At 40.1% G+C, this 18,530-nt stretch overlaps 2 protein-coding genes across 4 annotated transcripts in view; both read right to left on the reverse strand.

Annotated features, from left to right (window-relative positions):
* Window positions 1–227: 227 nt before the first annotated feature.
* On the reverse strand, window positions 228–11,086 carry hcls1 (hematopoietic cell-specific Lyn substrate 1). Of its 2 annotated transcripts, XM_050035709.1 has the most exons (16): window positions 10,980–11,086; window positions 10,169–10,252; window positions 10,009–10,082; window positions 6,913–7,036; window positions 6,680–6,790; window positions 6,344–6,398; window positions 6,134–6,244; window positions 5,943–6,053; window positions 5,752–5,862; window positions 5,611–5,666; window positions 5,175–5,244; window positions 4,892–5,040; window positions 4,632–4,787; window positions 1,172–1,343; window positions 1,026–1,094; window positions 228–929 (listed from the first exon to the last, which is right to left on the reverse strand). In XM_050035709.1, the coding sequence occupies exons 2-16, from the start codon at window positions 10,250–10,252 to the stop codon at window positions 796–798; spliced, it is 1,587 nt and encodes a 528-aa protein (XP_049891666.1). In that variant the 5' UTR covers window positions 10,980–11,086; the 3' UTR covers window positions 228–795. The 2 variants fall into 2 exon arrangements, with proteins under 2 accessions (XP_049891666.1, XP_049891665.1); XM_050035708.1 differs by having other exon boundaries at window positions 6,134–6,398.
* Window positions 11,087–13,556: 2,470 nt separating this feature from the next.
* golgb1 (golgin B1) overlaps window positions 13,557–18,530 on the reverse strand; it is a 30,310-nt gene continuing 25,336 nt past the window's right edge. For both annotated transcript variants that reach the window (XM_050035698.1, XM_050035699.1), the window contains exons 19-20: window positions 16,950–17,037; window positions 13,557–16,833 (exon numbers count right to left, since the gene is read on the reverse strand). In XM_050035698.1, the coding sequence (XP_049891655.1) occupies window positions 16,696–16,833; window positions 16,950–17,037 (226 nt within the window). In that variant the 3' untranslated portion in view covers window positions 13,557–16,695. The remainder of the gene's footprint in view (window positions 16,834–16,949; window positions 17,038–18,530) is intronic.

The raw sequence follows: 18,530 nt of genomic DNA on the forward strand, positions 1-18,530 counted from the left end.
TGTACAAACAACACAAAGAAGCTGCCTGGAGAATATTTTATTGACTCCCATCAGTTCATTACAGATAAAAGATGTAGCTCATTGCCACGAATATACCGTCAGATACTTATTGCCACAGACATTAAGCAAGATATTGCACAGTAAAACTACAGAAGTCAGATCAGAAGCCATTTTGACAGATTTTTTGTCATTCAGGGTGCACTCCTAATCGCATACTTTTTTAACTTGAGAGAGTGTACTGCTCCATGCAGTATGCACAAACTTTACGCCCTGAACCTCCTCTTGCTTTCATATGTGTTACCTTGGAGATAAAAATGCCACTTACTGGGTTCGCCAGAGACAGATCAACCTGAGAGCTCTGCTGTTGTTAGTTTGCATGTATGTGGTTTTTAAGTTATAACTGCACAGATTGAAAATAACTGACAGAAAAATGCAGATGTAATTCCACCATTGCTGTCAATCAGTTACGTGTTTGCGGCTCAGTTGATGTGACGTATCTGCTGCTGTGCAAAGGATTGTGGGTCAGTATAGCCAGAAAAACATGCTGGCTTACATACTTACATACTGCAAAACCGGACCGGATGTAGTAGAACATCCTGGTATTTTTGGCATGCTGCGTTTGACATACTATCTATTGGGACTTACTAAATCTTTTTCTGGCAGACTATACAGTATGGTAGTATGGGGACTGGAACACAGTTATTTTATAAATAGGTTGCTAAAGTGAATTCCCTCTGTCTAAAAACCTCAGAAACATAGTTGTTTGAAGCTTGTGCAAAACCTCCCTCACGGCGCTCACTGCAGCTGAACGTAAGCGGCCGGGAAAAGACCGACACGTCCGTGACAATGTCCCTTCCACCAGCCCTCGTCAATCATCTCTATGTTGGTGATGATGTCATCCGGGTTGAAGGAGATCTCGTCGTCAGCCTCTGTGTGGGAGAGGAGACGGTTTGAGGATCTGTCCTCACAATGTTGAGAGATGATAATTACATGACAAAAAAATTAAGACTCCAAGAGTGTCATACCTCCTTCGTAGTCGTAAATCGCTACTGCCGTCTGACCGGACGTCAGGTCCTCATAGTCGTTATCGTCAGCTATAAAAGAAGACACTGAAATAAATGAGTGTTTCACATGTGAAAGGTTTTGACATTTAACAGACTCAGACACAGACCTTGCGGTGCAGGAGGAGGCGGCTCAATAAGTTCCTCGTACTCTCCTTCGTCCTCTCCTTCGTCCTCCTCCACATCAGCTGACCGGTTGGGTAGAGGGGGAGGAGCATCGAGCTCAAGGAAATCATCTGAGCGTGGAGGCAAGGCCGGGGGCTCGTCGTATTCTGGTTCCTCCTGGAAACATGACAGAATACCTTTGATTTCATGATCTCAAATCCAGAGCCCAGGTGTTCAGAAAGTTTAATCTGGATAAGAATGAACTGGATTACAGTAATTGTGTTTGTTGGCAGACTGCCTATGATGTTGTGACATGTAGTCCCATGGTTATCCAGGTTTGGTAGTCTTGGAAAGTTTGTATCTGGATCAGTGTGATCCAATCTCCAATCCAATGTTATTTGAAAAACCAACACAAAAGTAAAATGGATTAGCTCATCCTGGACAGCAGAACATGGGATTTCCAAATCTTGATCACTCTGATCCAGATTAAATTTGTTTGGGCCCAACATCAGCTAATCGGTTTACTTCTGTGCCGACTTTTCACAGCAACATTGGATCGGATCACCGAATCTGAATAACCAGTGCTCTCAATGGGACTTCATATTGCAATGTAGACTACGAGCTCACGGGGAGACCAGCAGCTTGATGTCACTTTAAGTGTTTTTATTTGAGACAGAAAACAGACTTTGTTGGAAACTATTTTTGACTGTTTCATTGTAAGTATTATAAGGTGTTGATATAGAATTTTTGTTTGATATTGGCAGCTATTAAGGGATTATTTTATTGACACAATTCCTTTTTTTTTTTTTTTTTTTACTTTACTCGCCTAATCTTTATCTACTTTATCAAATAAATTAAGTGCAAAATATAAACAAATAAACATATTTTTGACCCATTTAATAGATTTATTACAATTTGTTCCTGAAATCCACCCTGAATCTAACCTTCAGCTGAAATCAGCATAATCCTAATGAGTTGGATCAAAGGTGTTACAATCCTACTAAAAAGTATGAACAACATACTGAAGGTTTGATCCAGATCAATACCAAAGATGGATTACATGATCTGATCTCATTTAAGAATCCTTTTTTCTTTTGAGCAACCAATTTGCAAGATTTAATCCAATCTGAAATCAGATCAGAATACTTCTAAACAACTGGGCACAGATATGACCTAAGACACGCATGTCCAAAGTCTGACCCGGGGGCCAATCGTGGCCTGCAAAGTGATTTTAAATGGCCTGCGGCTTGTAGGTCAAAATGTACTATGTGTGGCCCACAACACAATGGCAGGTAGGTAGGTCGGTACTTTATTAATCCCAAGGGAAACGAAGGTACCCAGTATCTTATTTCACAACGCATACAAAATCTGGATTGTTTGTTGGTCTTTTGTTGAAGGTGCTTAAAAGTAAAAACTGTGGTAAATAAGGAATAAGGAGTGTTGCAAAGGAATAACGTTCATCAGGCAAGATCATTTTGTATTTTTCCATTCACCTCATGATGGCAGGACTATTGTACAGTTTGTAGACATGCACACAAGTGGAACTAATGACGATAAAGAAGCAAACGATAGGTTACCTAGCAGCAGACATTTCCTGCCAGGAAGCGGATATGGCCGCAGCAAAGAAGCACAAAGTTGACATTGAGGGACGCTGGTTTCAGAAGTGGTGGAAAGTTGAATTCTTTTTTAGCAAAAGATGAAACGTTTGCCTCATTTGTATTTGTGTTCCAGCTGGCCCCCAGGTATTTTTTAACTTCTCTAATCTGGCCTTCATTCAAGAAAGTCTGGACACCCCTGACCTAAGAAGACTTCCATATAAGATCTCTCATGTATCACCGTCACATTTAAGTCACTGTGTCTGTTTTTTTAACACTTCTAATAAGATGGATAAAATAAATATTGTGTCTGCTGCACAGTAATAAACCCGTTTCCCTACTTGCACCTCATTTCCTAATGCAAACAAAGATAGTAGCTAGATATTGAGTCATGTCTGTGCTCAAGCTGTGAAACACAGACAAAAATTTAAAAATATTATTATGACATACTGTATGTTAGTATACAGTGATGTTTCCTTACAGTATTTTATATATTTTTAAATAAAATATTACACATTATTACTGTGACAGTCCCTCTGCTTGCGGCATTTCTCTGCTACTGCACTTTCTCTCATCAGGGCTGCAGACCTGATTAAGTTTAATCAGCGACATGTGACACACCTGTGCCCAGGGTGCCCCGTGCATGAATGAGCGAGCAGCAGCCAGTCTGCGGGCTGATCTTGTCTCGCCCGACATCTTTGTGTTGTGGCTTTTGTTTCCTTTCTTTATTTTTATTCTTTTTTGTTTAAAAAATTCTATTTATTTGTTACTTTACATGTTTGTGTTCTGTTTTTTTGTGACAGTAATCACTAAACGCTGATATAAAATACTCACTGAAGCACCAAATGTGTGTTAATCTGCAGCTGAAAATTTTAATTAGGTGATGCAGGTAAAAAACAAGTGATAGACATGACAGGGACAACACTATGTGGGACACAAGACGGGTGTAAAATAACAATTAACACAAAAGACAAACACAGGCAAAGGGGAACAGGCAAGAGGGGAAGAGTCATGGGTGCAAAAAGACTAAGCAAACTTAAATAAGGAAAAAGGGAGACAGAAATATATATATATATATATATATACATATATTTTTTTTTTTTGTGGCCTGATCTCATGGTCTTTTTTTTCTAATTGCCATTAAAGCAAAAAGAAGTCTCACACACTGCAGGAAAGCTGTCCCAACTATTAAAACATGGCTGATGACTTAATAAACACCTTATATGTACAGAGGATTCAAAAGCGTTAAAGACAAACTCACTTTGTGAAACAGAAATATGAAAAGAATAAAAGACACACAGGGAAGTTACAGAGTGATAAAGGGGGATTATCTCGACTTTTTGTTGCCTTTTTCTACTTTTATTTTTACCCTCCTCAGTTTATTTAGTTGGTATTACTGTTGCTATGTTTTTCAGTTACTATTTGATTGTCATGGGATCTGCTGTCAAGAGCATACAGAGTATTGCTCGCCTTATTGTTTAAATTGATGAATGAATTATTCTGCTATTGGTTCACTCATTCATTTTCCGTAACTGCTTATCCTGTTGGGGGTCGTGTGGGGGCTGGAGCCTATCCCAGCTGACACTGGGTGAGAGGCAGGGTACACCCTGGACAGGTCGCCAGACTATCACAAGGCTGACACATAGAGACAGACAACCATTCACACTCACATTCACATCATGTCTTTGGACTGTGGGAGGAAGCTGGAGTACTCGGAGAAAACCAACGCTGACACAGGGAGAACATGCAAACTCTGCACGGAGGGGGCTCCCCACCCCGGGTTCAAACCAGCTGTGAGGTGACAATGCTAACCGCTGCATCACTGTGCCGCCTGTGTCACTGGTGCATCTGGTAATTGTTTGAATCGTACCTCAGACTCTGGCTGTGGCTCCGGTGTTTCTTGTATCTGTGGCATGTGCTGGGGGAATTCTTCTGGTGGCATTTCGTACTCCACATCTGGTTCCACATCTGGAACCACATTTGGTACAGGTGGTGGACGGATTTCCTCCTGTCTTCTGCTCTCCTCCTGCAGGAAACACAAAATCATTAACATGCATGTTGACCGGTACTTTATATTCTGACCTCTTTACATGTTCACAGTGTGTATACAGTGCAGTGTGTACGTGTTACCTCTTGTCTGCGTTTGGCCGCCTCTCGCTCTCTGCTCTCCCTGGCTTGTCTCCTCGCTTTCTCTTCTTCTGCCTTCTTCTTGCTCTCTTCATCTGACGCTTTGGCCATGTTCTCAAAACGGGCCTTCAGCTTTCCTGCGCCTGAACTACCTGCATAACACAGAGGGATAAAATATGAATACAGAGCAAATCAATGTCTGAACATGTGAACACCTCAGCACTGGCAGCTTTACTTGTTCAGCAGGCGGCAGAGTTGATTATGTTGAGTGAAATAAAGAACTTACAGGCCTCTATTGGTTGTGTCTTTTCATACGCTGAGGTTGGAGAGTCAATGTCAGAGAAGCCGGCTGCACTCTGAAAGCACAGACAATAATCATTCAATCTGTTCATCTGTCGATACTGACTAGAACAGTAATGATCAGATAGTCAAATGATTCATATGTGTGTGAACCATGATTATACAGCCAACTGTAGCACCACAGCTGGCCCTAAGTTGGTCATGTTCAACATATTATTCACACAACAAAGCTTGTACAACCCCGCATCACTTAAAAATGATATCTTGAATTCAAAGCACAACAATACAGATTACTAAAAGAGGCTCAAATAGGCATAATAATTAAGTAAAATAAAGATTGAGACACAAATAATCAATACAAATGCCAATAATGCCAATCCACAGGGCAATTAGTTGCTTTACTTCTCAGGTGTAACACCGACCTTATCCATGCGATCTTCCTGAACTCCGTAACGACCTCCAAAACCTGCTGAATAATCTAAACAGACGACAGTTGAATGAGTCTGGTGTGCTACAGTGTCAGTAATAATCTAGTGTGTTTAAATATACATGTGTTTCCTCACCTTTCTGTGACTGATGTTTCTCCGTCTCGCCCTTATAATCGTAACCCAACGCAGCTTTATCCACCTTCTCCTTCTCGACACCAAACTTCCCTCCAAATCCCTTCGAATAATCTGAATGCGAAGTGAGTAACAGAATAAAGAAATCAGATGTCGAGCAAAAAGGTGTTAAAACTGCTTCGACTTTAACGTACCTTTCTGCGACTGGTGCATCTCTGTCTCTCCTTTGTAGTCGTACCCCAAAGCAGCTTTGTCCACCTTCTCCTTCTCCACACCGTACTTCCCTCCGAATCCCTTAGAGTAGTCTGGGGAAAAATAAGATGCAAAATCAAGCAAATACGAAACAAGGAGTGTGAAAACTGATGATTGCTACACTTAAACTCACCTTTTTGTGACTGGTGCTTCTCTGTTTGTCCTTTATAGTCGTACCCCAAAGCGGCCTTATCCACTTTCTCCTTCTCCACTCCGTATTTTCCTCCAAAGCCCTTTGAGTAATCTAAAAACATTTGGATTTTAAGTAAAATTCTGTTAGGTGGCAACTTCCAAAAGGGAAATATTGTACTGTAAGTGAGAAGGTGGATGACAGGGGACTTACCTTTCTGAGATGCATGTTGCTGCACCTCTCCTTTGTATTCAAAGCCCAGGGCGGACTGCACAGACAACACAGAGGCTGCATTTAAGGTTCATATATTGCTTTAAAGTACGCTAGAGGAACCCTCCCAAACTAGATGTGATGTCACAATATCTGGACCATAGTTACACGTGTTAAACTCACATTTAAAGTGAGCACAGAGAAGCTTTCCTCCTTCTATAGATGACTGTAAACCGTCTAGTGTAAAACTTCACATACGCCAGTGAAGGTCAAACATGAAAATAAAGGAATAATAAAGACAAATCTTTGAGATAAGGGGGACTCGTCTTGTCCTCTCACCTTGTCCACTCGGTCTTTCTGAACACCAAATTTCCCACCGAACCCTTTCGCTGCATCTTTCTGAGAGGAGTGCTGCTCGACCTGTGCCACATAGTCGTGCCCCAGAGCCGCCTGAAGAGCAGAGATACATCAAACAGTACATGTGAACAGTGGACGCAGAGTGAAGGATAAAATAGATGGCAGTAGATAAAAGGAGCTTATCGCCGTATTTAGAGTATTAAAAATGTGTCAACCTTGTCCATTCGGTCTTTTTCGACTCCAAACTTCCCTCCATATCCGTACGAGGCTTTGGGAGTCTGTTCCTTCTGCTTCACCTGCTCGTGCTCCCCAACCACTTTGCTTCTGAGCTCTGCAACACTGACAGATCACACAGAGTTCAAACACACTGACACTGAGATGCACTCCAGTCAAGGGTGTAAATACAGACAGTGCAGGCAGCGTGGTGGCACTGGAGCTCGTGCATTGGGTGGAGAATGGGCCCTTATGAGTCATTGCCACCTTAAAAATATGCCTGTGTTCAAAGAGGAACTCATCTGACATGTTTATTTTTTTCTGCTTCTTCTATAACTATAAATCAATTATTCTATAACTATAAATAAACTATTAAAAATGTTAAATTAAATAAATAATTTCTTATTTTCTCTGGTATTTTTAATCATATACAGATATTTAATGATGATAGTTGGGTGATATGTATGTTGATGTTATCCTGATCATGTGACGAGACGATATGTGCACGACAGCGTGCATTAGGGCCTGTCATAACTACCATACACCACTGACTCCAGTACACATGATGACAGTAATATTTGTCATTTGATTGTTTATCAGTAACTCATAACATAATACCTTAAAAGCATAAATCAGGGGTGTCACATTTCATTTTAGTTCACAGGCCACATACGGATTAGACTCTTTGGCGGGCAAGTTCTGGCCCCGGCGCCATATGTTAGACAACCCCTGGCCTAAATTAAAGACAGTGTGAACACATTTGCAGGCAATTCTGATTCAACAAAATGCAAATTCAGACATAAAACTAAAATAAAAGTGATAAATGCAACATCAGAAGGCAGATGAAAACAACGGGGTGTTACTGATGCTTTAGATTAGTTGTACGCCACTAATAGGAGCGGCTTTGTGGTCGCCAGGTTGTGAGAAATTCCTTTTGCTGGTGTTTATCCTTTCTGTTTGGTAGGGGTGGGAATCACCAGAGGATCCACGATACGATAGAATCACGATACTTAAGTCATGGCTCAATATTATTGCGATTTTACATATGCTGTGATATGCTAAGTATTGTGATAATATATATAGCAATATGTAGTGGCAGTTTCAACATACTACAGTTCCTACTACAGGCCAACTAGTTTGTGAGGTGTGTCAGTTTTGACTTGAGTTTCTGTTCCCTTTCTGGAGATCACAGTACTCACGTGTGGCACAGAAAAAGTTTAACAAGGTTTATTGACTTCACCACTGACTTGATGTCCTATTTCTATATATTCTCACAGACTACCTGTTATTATACTTCAACACTGCATAATATAACAATCCAAATCAACACAAACTGCAAGTTGTCTTTTACGCACGACGTTGTCAACACTCTCCTTTTGTCATGTGCACTAAACTGCCTTATGGCACCAAACCTGATGTAAATAACTTGTGCCTGTATTCTAACACATAAAGTAAATATTTACCCTCAGTACAGTCCACTACCATACACTATTCAAAATATACAGAAACTATTGTGTAAACTTAAATACCATCAGAACCTATACGATATGTCATATCAACACAGAAATTCTTACCAAATATTAGTATGTGCTTAAGTGGCTCTTACACAATATAATGCGATTTATTACCTTTTTTAAAAATGTAAATTATATCCTCAAGGGAAACTTTGTCAACATCTGATTTTTCCTAATAAAAGGTTTTTAGTTTGTTCACCTAACTTTAGACATTTTTTGCAGCAGCAAAATGTGTCTAGTGGACTGAAAAAGTAATTCTTCTCGTAGGCTACCATAAGTTTAATTTGTATTTGTAATATTAATAATTCATATAATTAAAAATAAACTGATACTTTACACTGTGTGTAAATATTTTTCCCCCCACCCTTACTGTTTGGTAGTTATACAGTTGTAAGCATTGGAAATCTATTACTAAATGCTTGCAGATTTAATACTTTATAAATGTAGTTTTACAACTAGGTTCGGCAACAAACAACACGCCTCGAACACTTCTCATTTCCGCCCAAAAGTATTTAAGCACACCTGATGCATTTCCCTCTCTTCGACGCATTTTTCACATCCCACCCACCCAATCCCTTCTCGCTTCTCACATGTCTTTCTCTTCTCCTTTCTGCGTACAGGAACCAGTGGGGGTTCTATCCGAAGCCGAGCTCACGAAGAGACAAGTCCCCGACTCAGTCTCACTCCCATGATCCCCCTGTGTTCCTGTCTTCGACCAACACATTCGTCATAGCACTCGCCGGCTACCCAGAAACCCAGCCTTCATCCCTTGATCCTCATCCTGTCATCCCTTACCTTTCATCCATTCGTCCCTCGACCTTCATCCCTCAACCCTCGTCCCTTATCCATTCAACCCTCATCCATTCATCCCTCAACCTTTCGACCCTCAATCAATCAATCAATCATTGATTTATAAAGCACTTTTCATACATAAATGTAGCACAAAGTGCTTTACAAGGTTAAAGAAAAATCTGTCTATCCTAACCCCTTCACGCTTTCCTCCAAACCCATAATCTATCATATGCAATAAACCATTCGAAATCTTAACTTATTGGTGTGGTCCTTATTAGTGAATATCGCATAAATTTAAATGTTACAAAAGTTGTTAACCAATAGATTTTGGTACAGTCCCTCTGCAGGATTTGTGGCCCAAAGTAGCTATCGGAACAACTACACAACTCTAAAAAGGATAAATCAAGTTTCCTGCTGGAGGAGGATGAACACCCGCTGAGGTGACTCTTCACAACCTTGCAAGCTAACACCTTATAAGCTCTTTATAAAGCGTGACTTCTCAGGAAGTGGTAACTAAACCTGTCAGCAGTTTCTAGCCCTATTCTTATATTCAGCACCACTGCCTGTATTTATAGTCTCACTGTCTGCAGTGACAATGCACAGTGGTTTAAATCTCACTGTCAAAGTGTCACCAGCGTATATTACCCATATTAGGAGACACTTGCTGTCTGACAGCTCTGCTCACACTTCCTCTTCCTGTTGCTACACAGCACCCACTCTGACCTGCGTTTCTCTACGTCGTCTACAGATTTGTTAGTTTCCAGACAGACACAAAAGTCGTGCATCTGTTACCTGATGTGCTCTTTACGTCCTGAACCCTCAATGGTCTTGGCTCCCCACCTCTGCTCCTGCTCTGATACGTCATTCTGAAACACAATGTCAAAAAAAGTTTGACTGACGCACACACACACCCCAAATATGATGATACACATCTCCAGGACGTTTACAGCACCTCAAAATCAGGGTCTGTCTCCCAGTCGTCGCCCTCTGCGGCCACCTTCACGCTCACATTGTGGCCCACGACTGACTTCCACATCTGGGGAAGTAAAACACACAATGAGCCACAGAGCTCTGATTAACGATCATGTGTTTACAACGTCATAAAAACTGTTATATCTCTATGCACTTACAGTCTATTTGCTGTGTTTTAAAATAAATAATAATAAATTTAAACTACTAGCTCTGCCAACCATTTGCTGAAGTCTCAAAAAGGAAGTTATTTCAACACCAAGCTTCATTTCCCCATAATGACACACACTTCAGCACTTCATGCAGTAAAGACACTAAAATACTTCAATAAATAGCACCATTACAGCATATTATTTAAGATAATACTTCATGTAGAGCTTAAGATCCTCTGTAACATACTAGAAATTACATTATTTCTTCAGTGTGGCATAAAAAATATTCTTTATATTCATTTAATTAATGCTAAGTTGCTAATTATCACTTTTCCTTTAATGTATATTGTATTTTACTGTCATAAATGGAAGTTATAGGCAAGTAAATGTAGCAGAATTTGACATAATATTGAACATACAGGTCCATAAAATACAAATGCTACCTAAAGTTAGCCCCCCTCATGTAAATGTATTGTTTTGGCATCCATGTCTTGCTAACGTCTGTCCCAACGGTTTACTGTACATCAGCTTAACTACGTCTGACTAAATTCACTTCCTTAATACAGTTTAAAGTTAAATAAAATAAAAGTACACCCATATAACCTTATTTTAGTTAGTTTAAAGATCAAAAACTATCGTTACCTTTTAGTTGTCAGGGTTAATTATCCGTGTAAAGATGGAGTTTACACTGACAAGTGTTGATGAACTTCTTCCCTCAGGTTGTGACAGCTTGATGGGCGACAAGTGAACGCGCATCGGGCGCACGTGAGCGCGCGTTGATGTAAATAATCGCACAAATATCGTCCATTTTTTATAGTAATTTAATCAAAAGCACGTATATAACGTTGCCGTTGTAGCATAAATTATGTATATGTAGTTTAAAAAATAAATTAATTTATATTTTTAAAGAAATTAAGATAGTAAATTATGATGCGTTCATGTATGCACGGAAATTAGAGATTTAGCGACCAGACGAAGCGGTGATGACAGTAAATGCGGTGTTTTAGGGCACAGAAGCTGCTGCAGCGACTTTAGCCAACAAGCAGTTAATCACACTAACATTGACAATGATGGGCTGTCACTTTTAGTTAAATTTTCCTACTTTAAGGAGAGACACCTCAGTTGAAAACACACACTGAACGAACATTTAAACGCAACACTTTTGTTTTTTGCTCCCATTTTCACAGGTATTAAGTTAAGGATCTAAAACTTTTTTTCAAGTACTCAATAGATATATATCTCTCAAATTTTGGTCACAAATTTAATATCCGTGTCAGTGAGCACTTCTTCTTTTCCAAGATCCATCCACCTGACAGCTGTGGCATATCAACATGCTGATTGAACAGCATGGGAAATGTACAGTTTGATCACCAAACACTATGCCACAGATGTCCCAAATTTTGAGGGAGCGTGCTAGTGGCGTGCTGATCACAGGAATGTCCACCAGAGCTGTTGCCCTTGACCTTAATGTTCATTTCACTACCATAAGATGTCTCCAATGTAGTTTCCCTGAATTTGGCAGCACATCCAACCAGCCTCACACTGCACAAGCTGGTTATAGTGACGAAATGCTGTCAGATCAAGACCCTGGTGAGGACGATGAGCATGCAGGTGACAGTTTCTGATGGTTTGTGGAGAAATTCTTGGCTGTGCAAACCATTTGTTGCATTACCTGTCTTGCAGGTGAAGACACTGGATGTGAAGGTCCTGAGCTGGTGTGCCTACATGTGGACTACAGCTGTGAGGCCGGTTAGATGTACTGCCAAATTAAAGGGATCGGAATTGGTAATGAAGTGAACGTTAAATTCACGGACAACAACTCTGGTGGACATTCCTGCAGTCAGCATGCCAATGGCCTCAACCTTGAGACATCTGTGTCCTGTGATCAGACTGTACATTTAAGAGTGTCCTTTTATTGTGACCATCCCAAGACACACCTGTGTGGTAATGATGCTATGTAATCAGCATGTTGATATGTCACACCTGTCAGGTGGATGGATCTTGGAAAAGATGAAGTGCTCACTGACATTGATTTCAACAAATACGCCACCAAAACTTAGCAGAAATACATCTATTGAGTGCATGAAAAAGTCTTAGATCTCTAAATTAAACCTGTGAAATATGGGAGAGAAACTAACGTGTTAAAGTTTTGTCTAGTGCAGTTTTTTCATGCACTTAACAATTTTGAGATTAATGATTATTTTGCTTCTCTTCTTTCAGACTAGTGGAAAGAAAACATCCAAAATACAAATTTAGGTGTTCATTTTGTACAGATTTCTGTTCTGGAAATGTATCCAAAAAGTGCATATTTAATTTAACAATGCACCGTCTGCTTTTGGGATATATATTTGAAATGCTAGTGTCTTATTTTTCTGAGCCAGAAATCTCAACTTCAGCAGCGCTTACATCCACCAAACTTTCCAGTTTTATTCCTTTCCATAGTCTGAAGGTTTTTACAGATAGGTTTGTTCATATATCATTCATAGCCTGATTTATATAACATTTTATTCCCAAAACAAGGTTAAAAATTAGTTTTATTTGTGGAATGAAAAAAAAAAATCTCCAAATTTCCCTCTGTGAAACCCTTTGACTCTAATATGATTATAAAGTGAAACAAGAATTTTGAACCTGGCTTTAGCAATGCTCAGATCTCTGTTCAGGAAATAAATCAGTGTGTATTTAAATAGATTGTGCCTCATTTGCATATTTAAGCATAGAATCTGAGAAAACTTGTCTTATAAAACATAATAGCCTGACTGTAAGTAATGAGCTGGGGAAGTTTCACGGTGATAGTCAATCACCTGTAATGTTTCCCCCTTAAAACAATTTTAAAAGCAGAACCTGGACGCAGTCAGTTACAGCTGTGATTTAAGCAGCTGTGGTGTAGTTGTAACACTTGGGGGCAGACTTACACAGCTTATACCCAACAGCCACAGGGACAGGAAATAAATGGAATGATTTTTGATTGTGAGTACTCAAACTCTAAAATTATAGTGACTACTCAATAAAATCACAGTATTTTGTTTGGTTTTTGTTGTTGTTTTGTCGGGAAAGTGGGTTCAAAGCCATCACTTAATATCGGAAACAAGTATTAAAATAGTTATTAAACATTATTCTTTTAGATCCATGCTGAGTTTAGATGTGTCATTAAATCTTATTTGTACCATTTTAACTTCCATATTCAGTGATTAACTGACTGACAACAGACAGACACAATGATATGATATGAATATGTTTAGTCTTTATTATGTGCTTTGAGCACTGCTGCAAAAAGTGATGGTGAGTTAAAGGTCCAGTGTTCAGGATTTAGAGGGATATATTGGCAGAAATATAAGTATGTTTTCTTAAGAATGTAATAATCAGACAAACCAAACACTGACTCTAAATAGGGCCATTTGCATTATTGCATCAGCCGTCGTAGTTCTTCTACATGGTTGCCACATGGTGTAAGTTTCAGTTGGTTGCAGTCCACAACTTGAGCCACTAGATGCCGCTCAATCCCTCACACCAGACCTTTAAGTGTCAGCACAGACAGTGTGTTTACATGATGCTTTCTCCCACATTGAGAAGCACTGTAGTGTTTGTAAGACCAGCACTTAACTGTGAGCATTTTAAAACGTCAGTTTATCATGACCCACACGTATAAACGTTTGCTGAAACTCACTCAAAATCACTGATTAATGACGACCCATTTATTCTTAATGACTTCACAAATAAAAGGAAAAAAAACCCAACGTGTTTAAAATCACTGAACTGAAAAGTAACTGAGCCCAAAATAAAAAGAACAAAAGTCCCGATGTCTGTTTTTGTTCGACAGACACAAATGAACATGTTTGACAGGATCTGTCCCTGATCTAAACCACCAACACTTTTATTACATTTTAGTTTTCTATACAGCCCTTTTTTTAAAACAGTTATATACAGATAAAGTTTGTGTACGACGTGAAGGACATGAACGTTAAAAGAAGACGAGTACAGAGGAATCTTTTCACCAACAGAGAGCGATTAAATAATGAAGAGAATGATGTCGATATACGCGTAGGTGGACCATAGTAACTGTTATGGGCAATAAATTATGCTACATCCGAGTAGTTTATGATGGGATGGATATCATTAGAAAACACAGCAGTCTTTCTCCTCTGGAATGAGTCCACACTGTGGTAACATTGCACCTGAACGGCAGCTTCACCTGCCATAAAAACTACAGAGCACACTGTAAAATCTAAATCTGTGCAACACAAGCATGGACAGGGAATATTTTTGGATATGTACGAGGGGAAAACCCACATCCAGCTGAAGTGCATCATACATGTACATATATGTACAAATATCAATATAATGCTCCCACTGATTTATAGAAGAAGAAAAGAAGAGAGAAATGAAAACACAACAGGAATGTGTAAGAACAGAAATTGCACTGTGCTCCGTTTTTGTGCATGAAATGAGTAGAAGAGGAAGAGACTGGACTGTAACAGCACATCCTGAACCTCAAGCCATCTTTAAATAAAAATCACATTTTGGGAAAAAGGCTTTTCGCTTTCAGGTGAGAGTTACACCTCCTCCTAACATACAGAATGCATTCAGGGCCCTGAGCAAACCTAAGCAACGGCTTGGTGTTTTAAAAGCAGGTTGGAGGTGCGTGAAGCTTCGCCAAAACAGAGCCAGGGTGAGTGGTTCATCAAACAAGCGACATCTTCAGGACATCTTCACTGGGATCTGGTGTAATAAAACAAAATCTGTGAAGTCATCCACTGTCTTTTCCTCTGCCTTTTGGTTTCTGGGTTTAGTGATGGAGTGCTCACTTGTTCTGCTGAGTGTGTCCTAAGGTCAGAGAAATGCTGCGAGTCGAGCGAGACCTGTTCCTGACTGGCCGCAAAGCAAACCAGTAAGCGAACAACCATTAAATTGTTTCATAGTTTCCCGGTGAAGATGTCCTAACCCGGTGGTTCTCCATCTTTTTCATGTCAAGGACCCCTAAATTAATTCACATCAGGTCATGGGCTCGAAAAGGCTCCGCAAGGTGTCGCTTGTTGGAAAAATGCTTGCTCTGGCTCTATTTTGCCTCCAATTTATCTTCAGAGCAATAGAAAGCTGTTTCTGAGGCTCACTTGGGGCCCACTGCGCTCCCTGAATGTTGTTGCTCGTAGTCGGGCCCCCAGGAAAGCCGCTCAGCCTTGCAGCCAATTGTTCCCAAGTGGCCACTCTCGGTTTTCCAGCAACAAAAATCCTCTGTGTCCCAAAAAGCATTTCCCCCATAGGCCACCATTATAAAAGAGACGTCTGTATAGCTGTAGAACTTTTTGACCCATGGAGGTTTCATAGTTGTAAAACTTTCCTGGAGCCGAGAAAAGGGATTCAAAAATCTGTGATGTCATCACAATGTAAAGTACACAAGCCGAGCGGGAACTTGTGGGTGGTAGGTGTAACTGCAGCTGAAGCAGCTATGTGACTCACCCACCATACTTACACGTCAATCCACTATCAACCTCCTTCGCCCCTTGGCCCAGGAAGCAGAAGCCAAAAATGCTACGCTAGCGATTACCTAGCTATGAAGTAGTAATGTAAAAGATAGGGTAAGGGTAAAGGTAAGACTTTCATCTGAGCCTTATTCACTACTCTGTGTTGTAGCAGGGTTCAGATAACTGCCCCGATGTTGGGTTTGTTTAATATTCGTGGTGGGCGCGGGGAATGTCGTGCACACTACAAATGTAATGTGTCTGCAGCTATACTTGTCTCTACGTACCAGGCGAGCCGTTCCATTGGAATCAATAGGCGCCATCTTGACATAGGACATCAAGGTATTATAATAAATCCATGCTCTGAGTACATCTGGACAATTGTTTGTGTTCCATCTGTATGTTAGAAGAGGTGTATCATGACAAGGTGGACACCACTGACTGTGGCGTCATATTTAACAAAACCTGTAGCTTAGTCCCCAAAATGTCCGACTTCTGCTCTAACTTAAAGTGACCCTTTTATGTTCATATCTAAAGGCACGTGAAGAACACCATCTGCCAACACACTTGATTACGAATCTACATTTTTACCCACTAAAACCATTGACTTTTAAAAAGAAATATTAGTCCCTTTATGTCCCCTCTGCTTGGGTTTCCCTCAAAGTTAAAACCAAAGACAACAGCTTCCTATTTAACTCCACATACTTTGGCTAAAAGACTAAGTCCTGTAAAGTGCAATGTTTGTGTGTCGAACTTCCCTCACACCCTTCTATAACTCATTACATGTCACAATATAAAACATATTGATGGCTTGGGTTAGGTCTGTGTCACACTTCCATTTTCTCTCCCCTCCTCTCTCTGTCTCTTATCTGTGAGTTTTCTTTTTTTTAAAGGAGCTGGTTTCAGAGGTATCCGCCCAGACACAGCAGCAGCAGGACGTGCACGGTGAGCAGATAGAGGCTGAACAGCAGAGGGGTGCGCTGGCGGGAGCAGAAGGCCACTCGGAGCATCCGCATCAAACCCGGGCCGCTCCTTCGAGTCTGCGAGAGAGGGAGGGAGGAACAAGGTTACGGGAAAACATTCGAGTCATGTGTCTTCATTATCGCAGTTATTAAGATGACAGATGAGGTGGTACAGGACGTTAGCGCAGCCTTACTCGAGTGACAACTCCTTCCGGCTCGATAAGGACAGCAGTCTCTGAGTGATCCTCGTCGTGTGCGGAGTGCCATTTCGTCTGGCTGTGACTAATAATAATAATAAAAACAGATGTTAGCCGTCATATTCTGTTGATTCAACACATTTATCAGGGCTGAAAGATGAATTATTCAGACGCAGAGAAACAACAGAAAACAGAAAGCACCTTTTATCAACTGTTATAGCAGAATACAATCATTAGTCTCAATATTATATAATTAAAAACAATTAATCAAGAAAAAAACAATCTTTTATACACTTTTTAACATTAATTTACGCAAGAAAAATAAAATACAACATGAAAAGCAGCTGTTTGAGTGTGAATACTTTCAGCTATTCTTAGTCTATAATATATATAGTATTACAATTAACAGCCTATCTTTAGGTTTTGGACTGTGTTAGAGAAAACAAGCAACTATTTGATGATGACGTACAGATGTCAGATGGCACTGGACATCAATATGATGTCAGAAAGACGCTGGACTCTTAAATTGGACAGACTTTTGGTTGGAATGAAAATCAGATTGATGGTATTTTAAATGTCTAATGACGTTAGAATTTCACGTTGTGTGGATGTTAACATCATGATGTTTCGCAGACGTTGGGTTTAGTTACGACTAAATGTCCATATTCTCTACGTAAAGATGACGCTGGCATGAGACGTTTGGGGGACGTGGAACACAATTTAAAACCAACAAAGTATCATCGTCGTCTGTCGCCAGTATTCTACGTCAAATTGATGTTGACGTACGAGATCTTGACACTGAATTTTGGTCAACTGACATCGCAACCTAAATTCAACCAAATATCGACATCTAATGACTTCGCAATTCAGGAAATGGGACCATCCAAGAAGCACCTGAATGCAGCGTTAACCCCACAGAGCTTAGTTTTCTGATTCTTTTTTGCTGATTCTTTTTTTTCAAGAAAAGTCAAACTTTTTGGCTTTATACGCCACTGAGCTACTTTCATAGAAATTAATAGGACCCACCTCTAACACTGTATCCAGTTCTCTTTATACATCCATAGGTTAGACTGAAGCAAAACAGTTAAGTAACGCAGGCTGAGAAACCAAAACAATAAGCTAAAAGTTGCTAAAAAAGCTTTATAGAACAGGTGATAACTACCTGTGGTTTTGTCACCAGAAGTAACCCCCTCTTCACATTTAATCCACTGTTATAACTGTAGTGCAGGACTTTTTTGTTTCATTCAAGCCCCTGTCAGATGAGTCCACACGATGCTGATTAGGCCTATCACTCTGCTCCCTGTACTTCTCATCATAGCAGAGTTTTGGTGTTGGATGTCTATACCGAACTTTCCACGCTGACGTACCAAAGGTGATGCATTTAATGTAAACCAGCCAGAGTGAAAGGGGGAGATTAATTTATTTTATGTTAATATTTGTGTTGTTTTTGCTGCCAAGTTCGAAATAATGACTAAAAAAAAACCTAAGGGAGAGGAGACCCTATCAACCGAGCAGCAGCTAGGAGTATGGCGGAGGATATGGCAGAAAATCCAAAGAAAACTTTCTGGAGTGGATGCT

The sequence above is a fragment of the Epinephelus moara genome, chromosome 23 (assembly GCF_006386435.1).
Source record: "Epinephelus moara isolate mb chromosome 23, YSFRI_EMoa_1.0, whole genome shotgun sequence".
NCBI classification, from domain to species: domain Eukaryota; kingdom Metazoa; phylum Chordata; class Actinopteri; order Perciformes; family Serranidae; genus Epinephelus; species Epinephelus moara.

What these genes read in the sequence shown, in the direction of transcription:
- hcls1 (XM_050035708.1), bottom strand. Translation starts at nt 10,252, where the DNA reads ATGTGGAAGTCAGTCGTGGGCCACAATGTGAGCGTGAAGGTGGCCGCA. An exon ending in GAAACATCAGTCACAGAAAG is followed by an intron (nt 5,667 to 5,751) that starts GTGAGGAAACAC and finishes TCGTCTGTTTAG; the next exon opens with ATTATTCAGCAGGTTTTGGA. An exon ending in AGGAAGATCGCATGGATAAG is followed by an intron (nt 5,245 to 5,610) that starts GTCGGTGTTACA and finishes CTGTGCTTTCAG; the next exon opens with AGTGCAGCCGGCTTCTCTGA.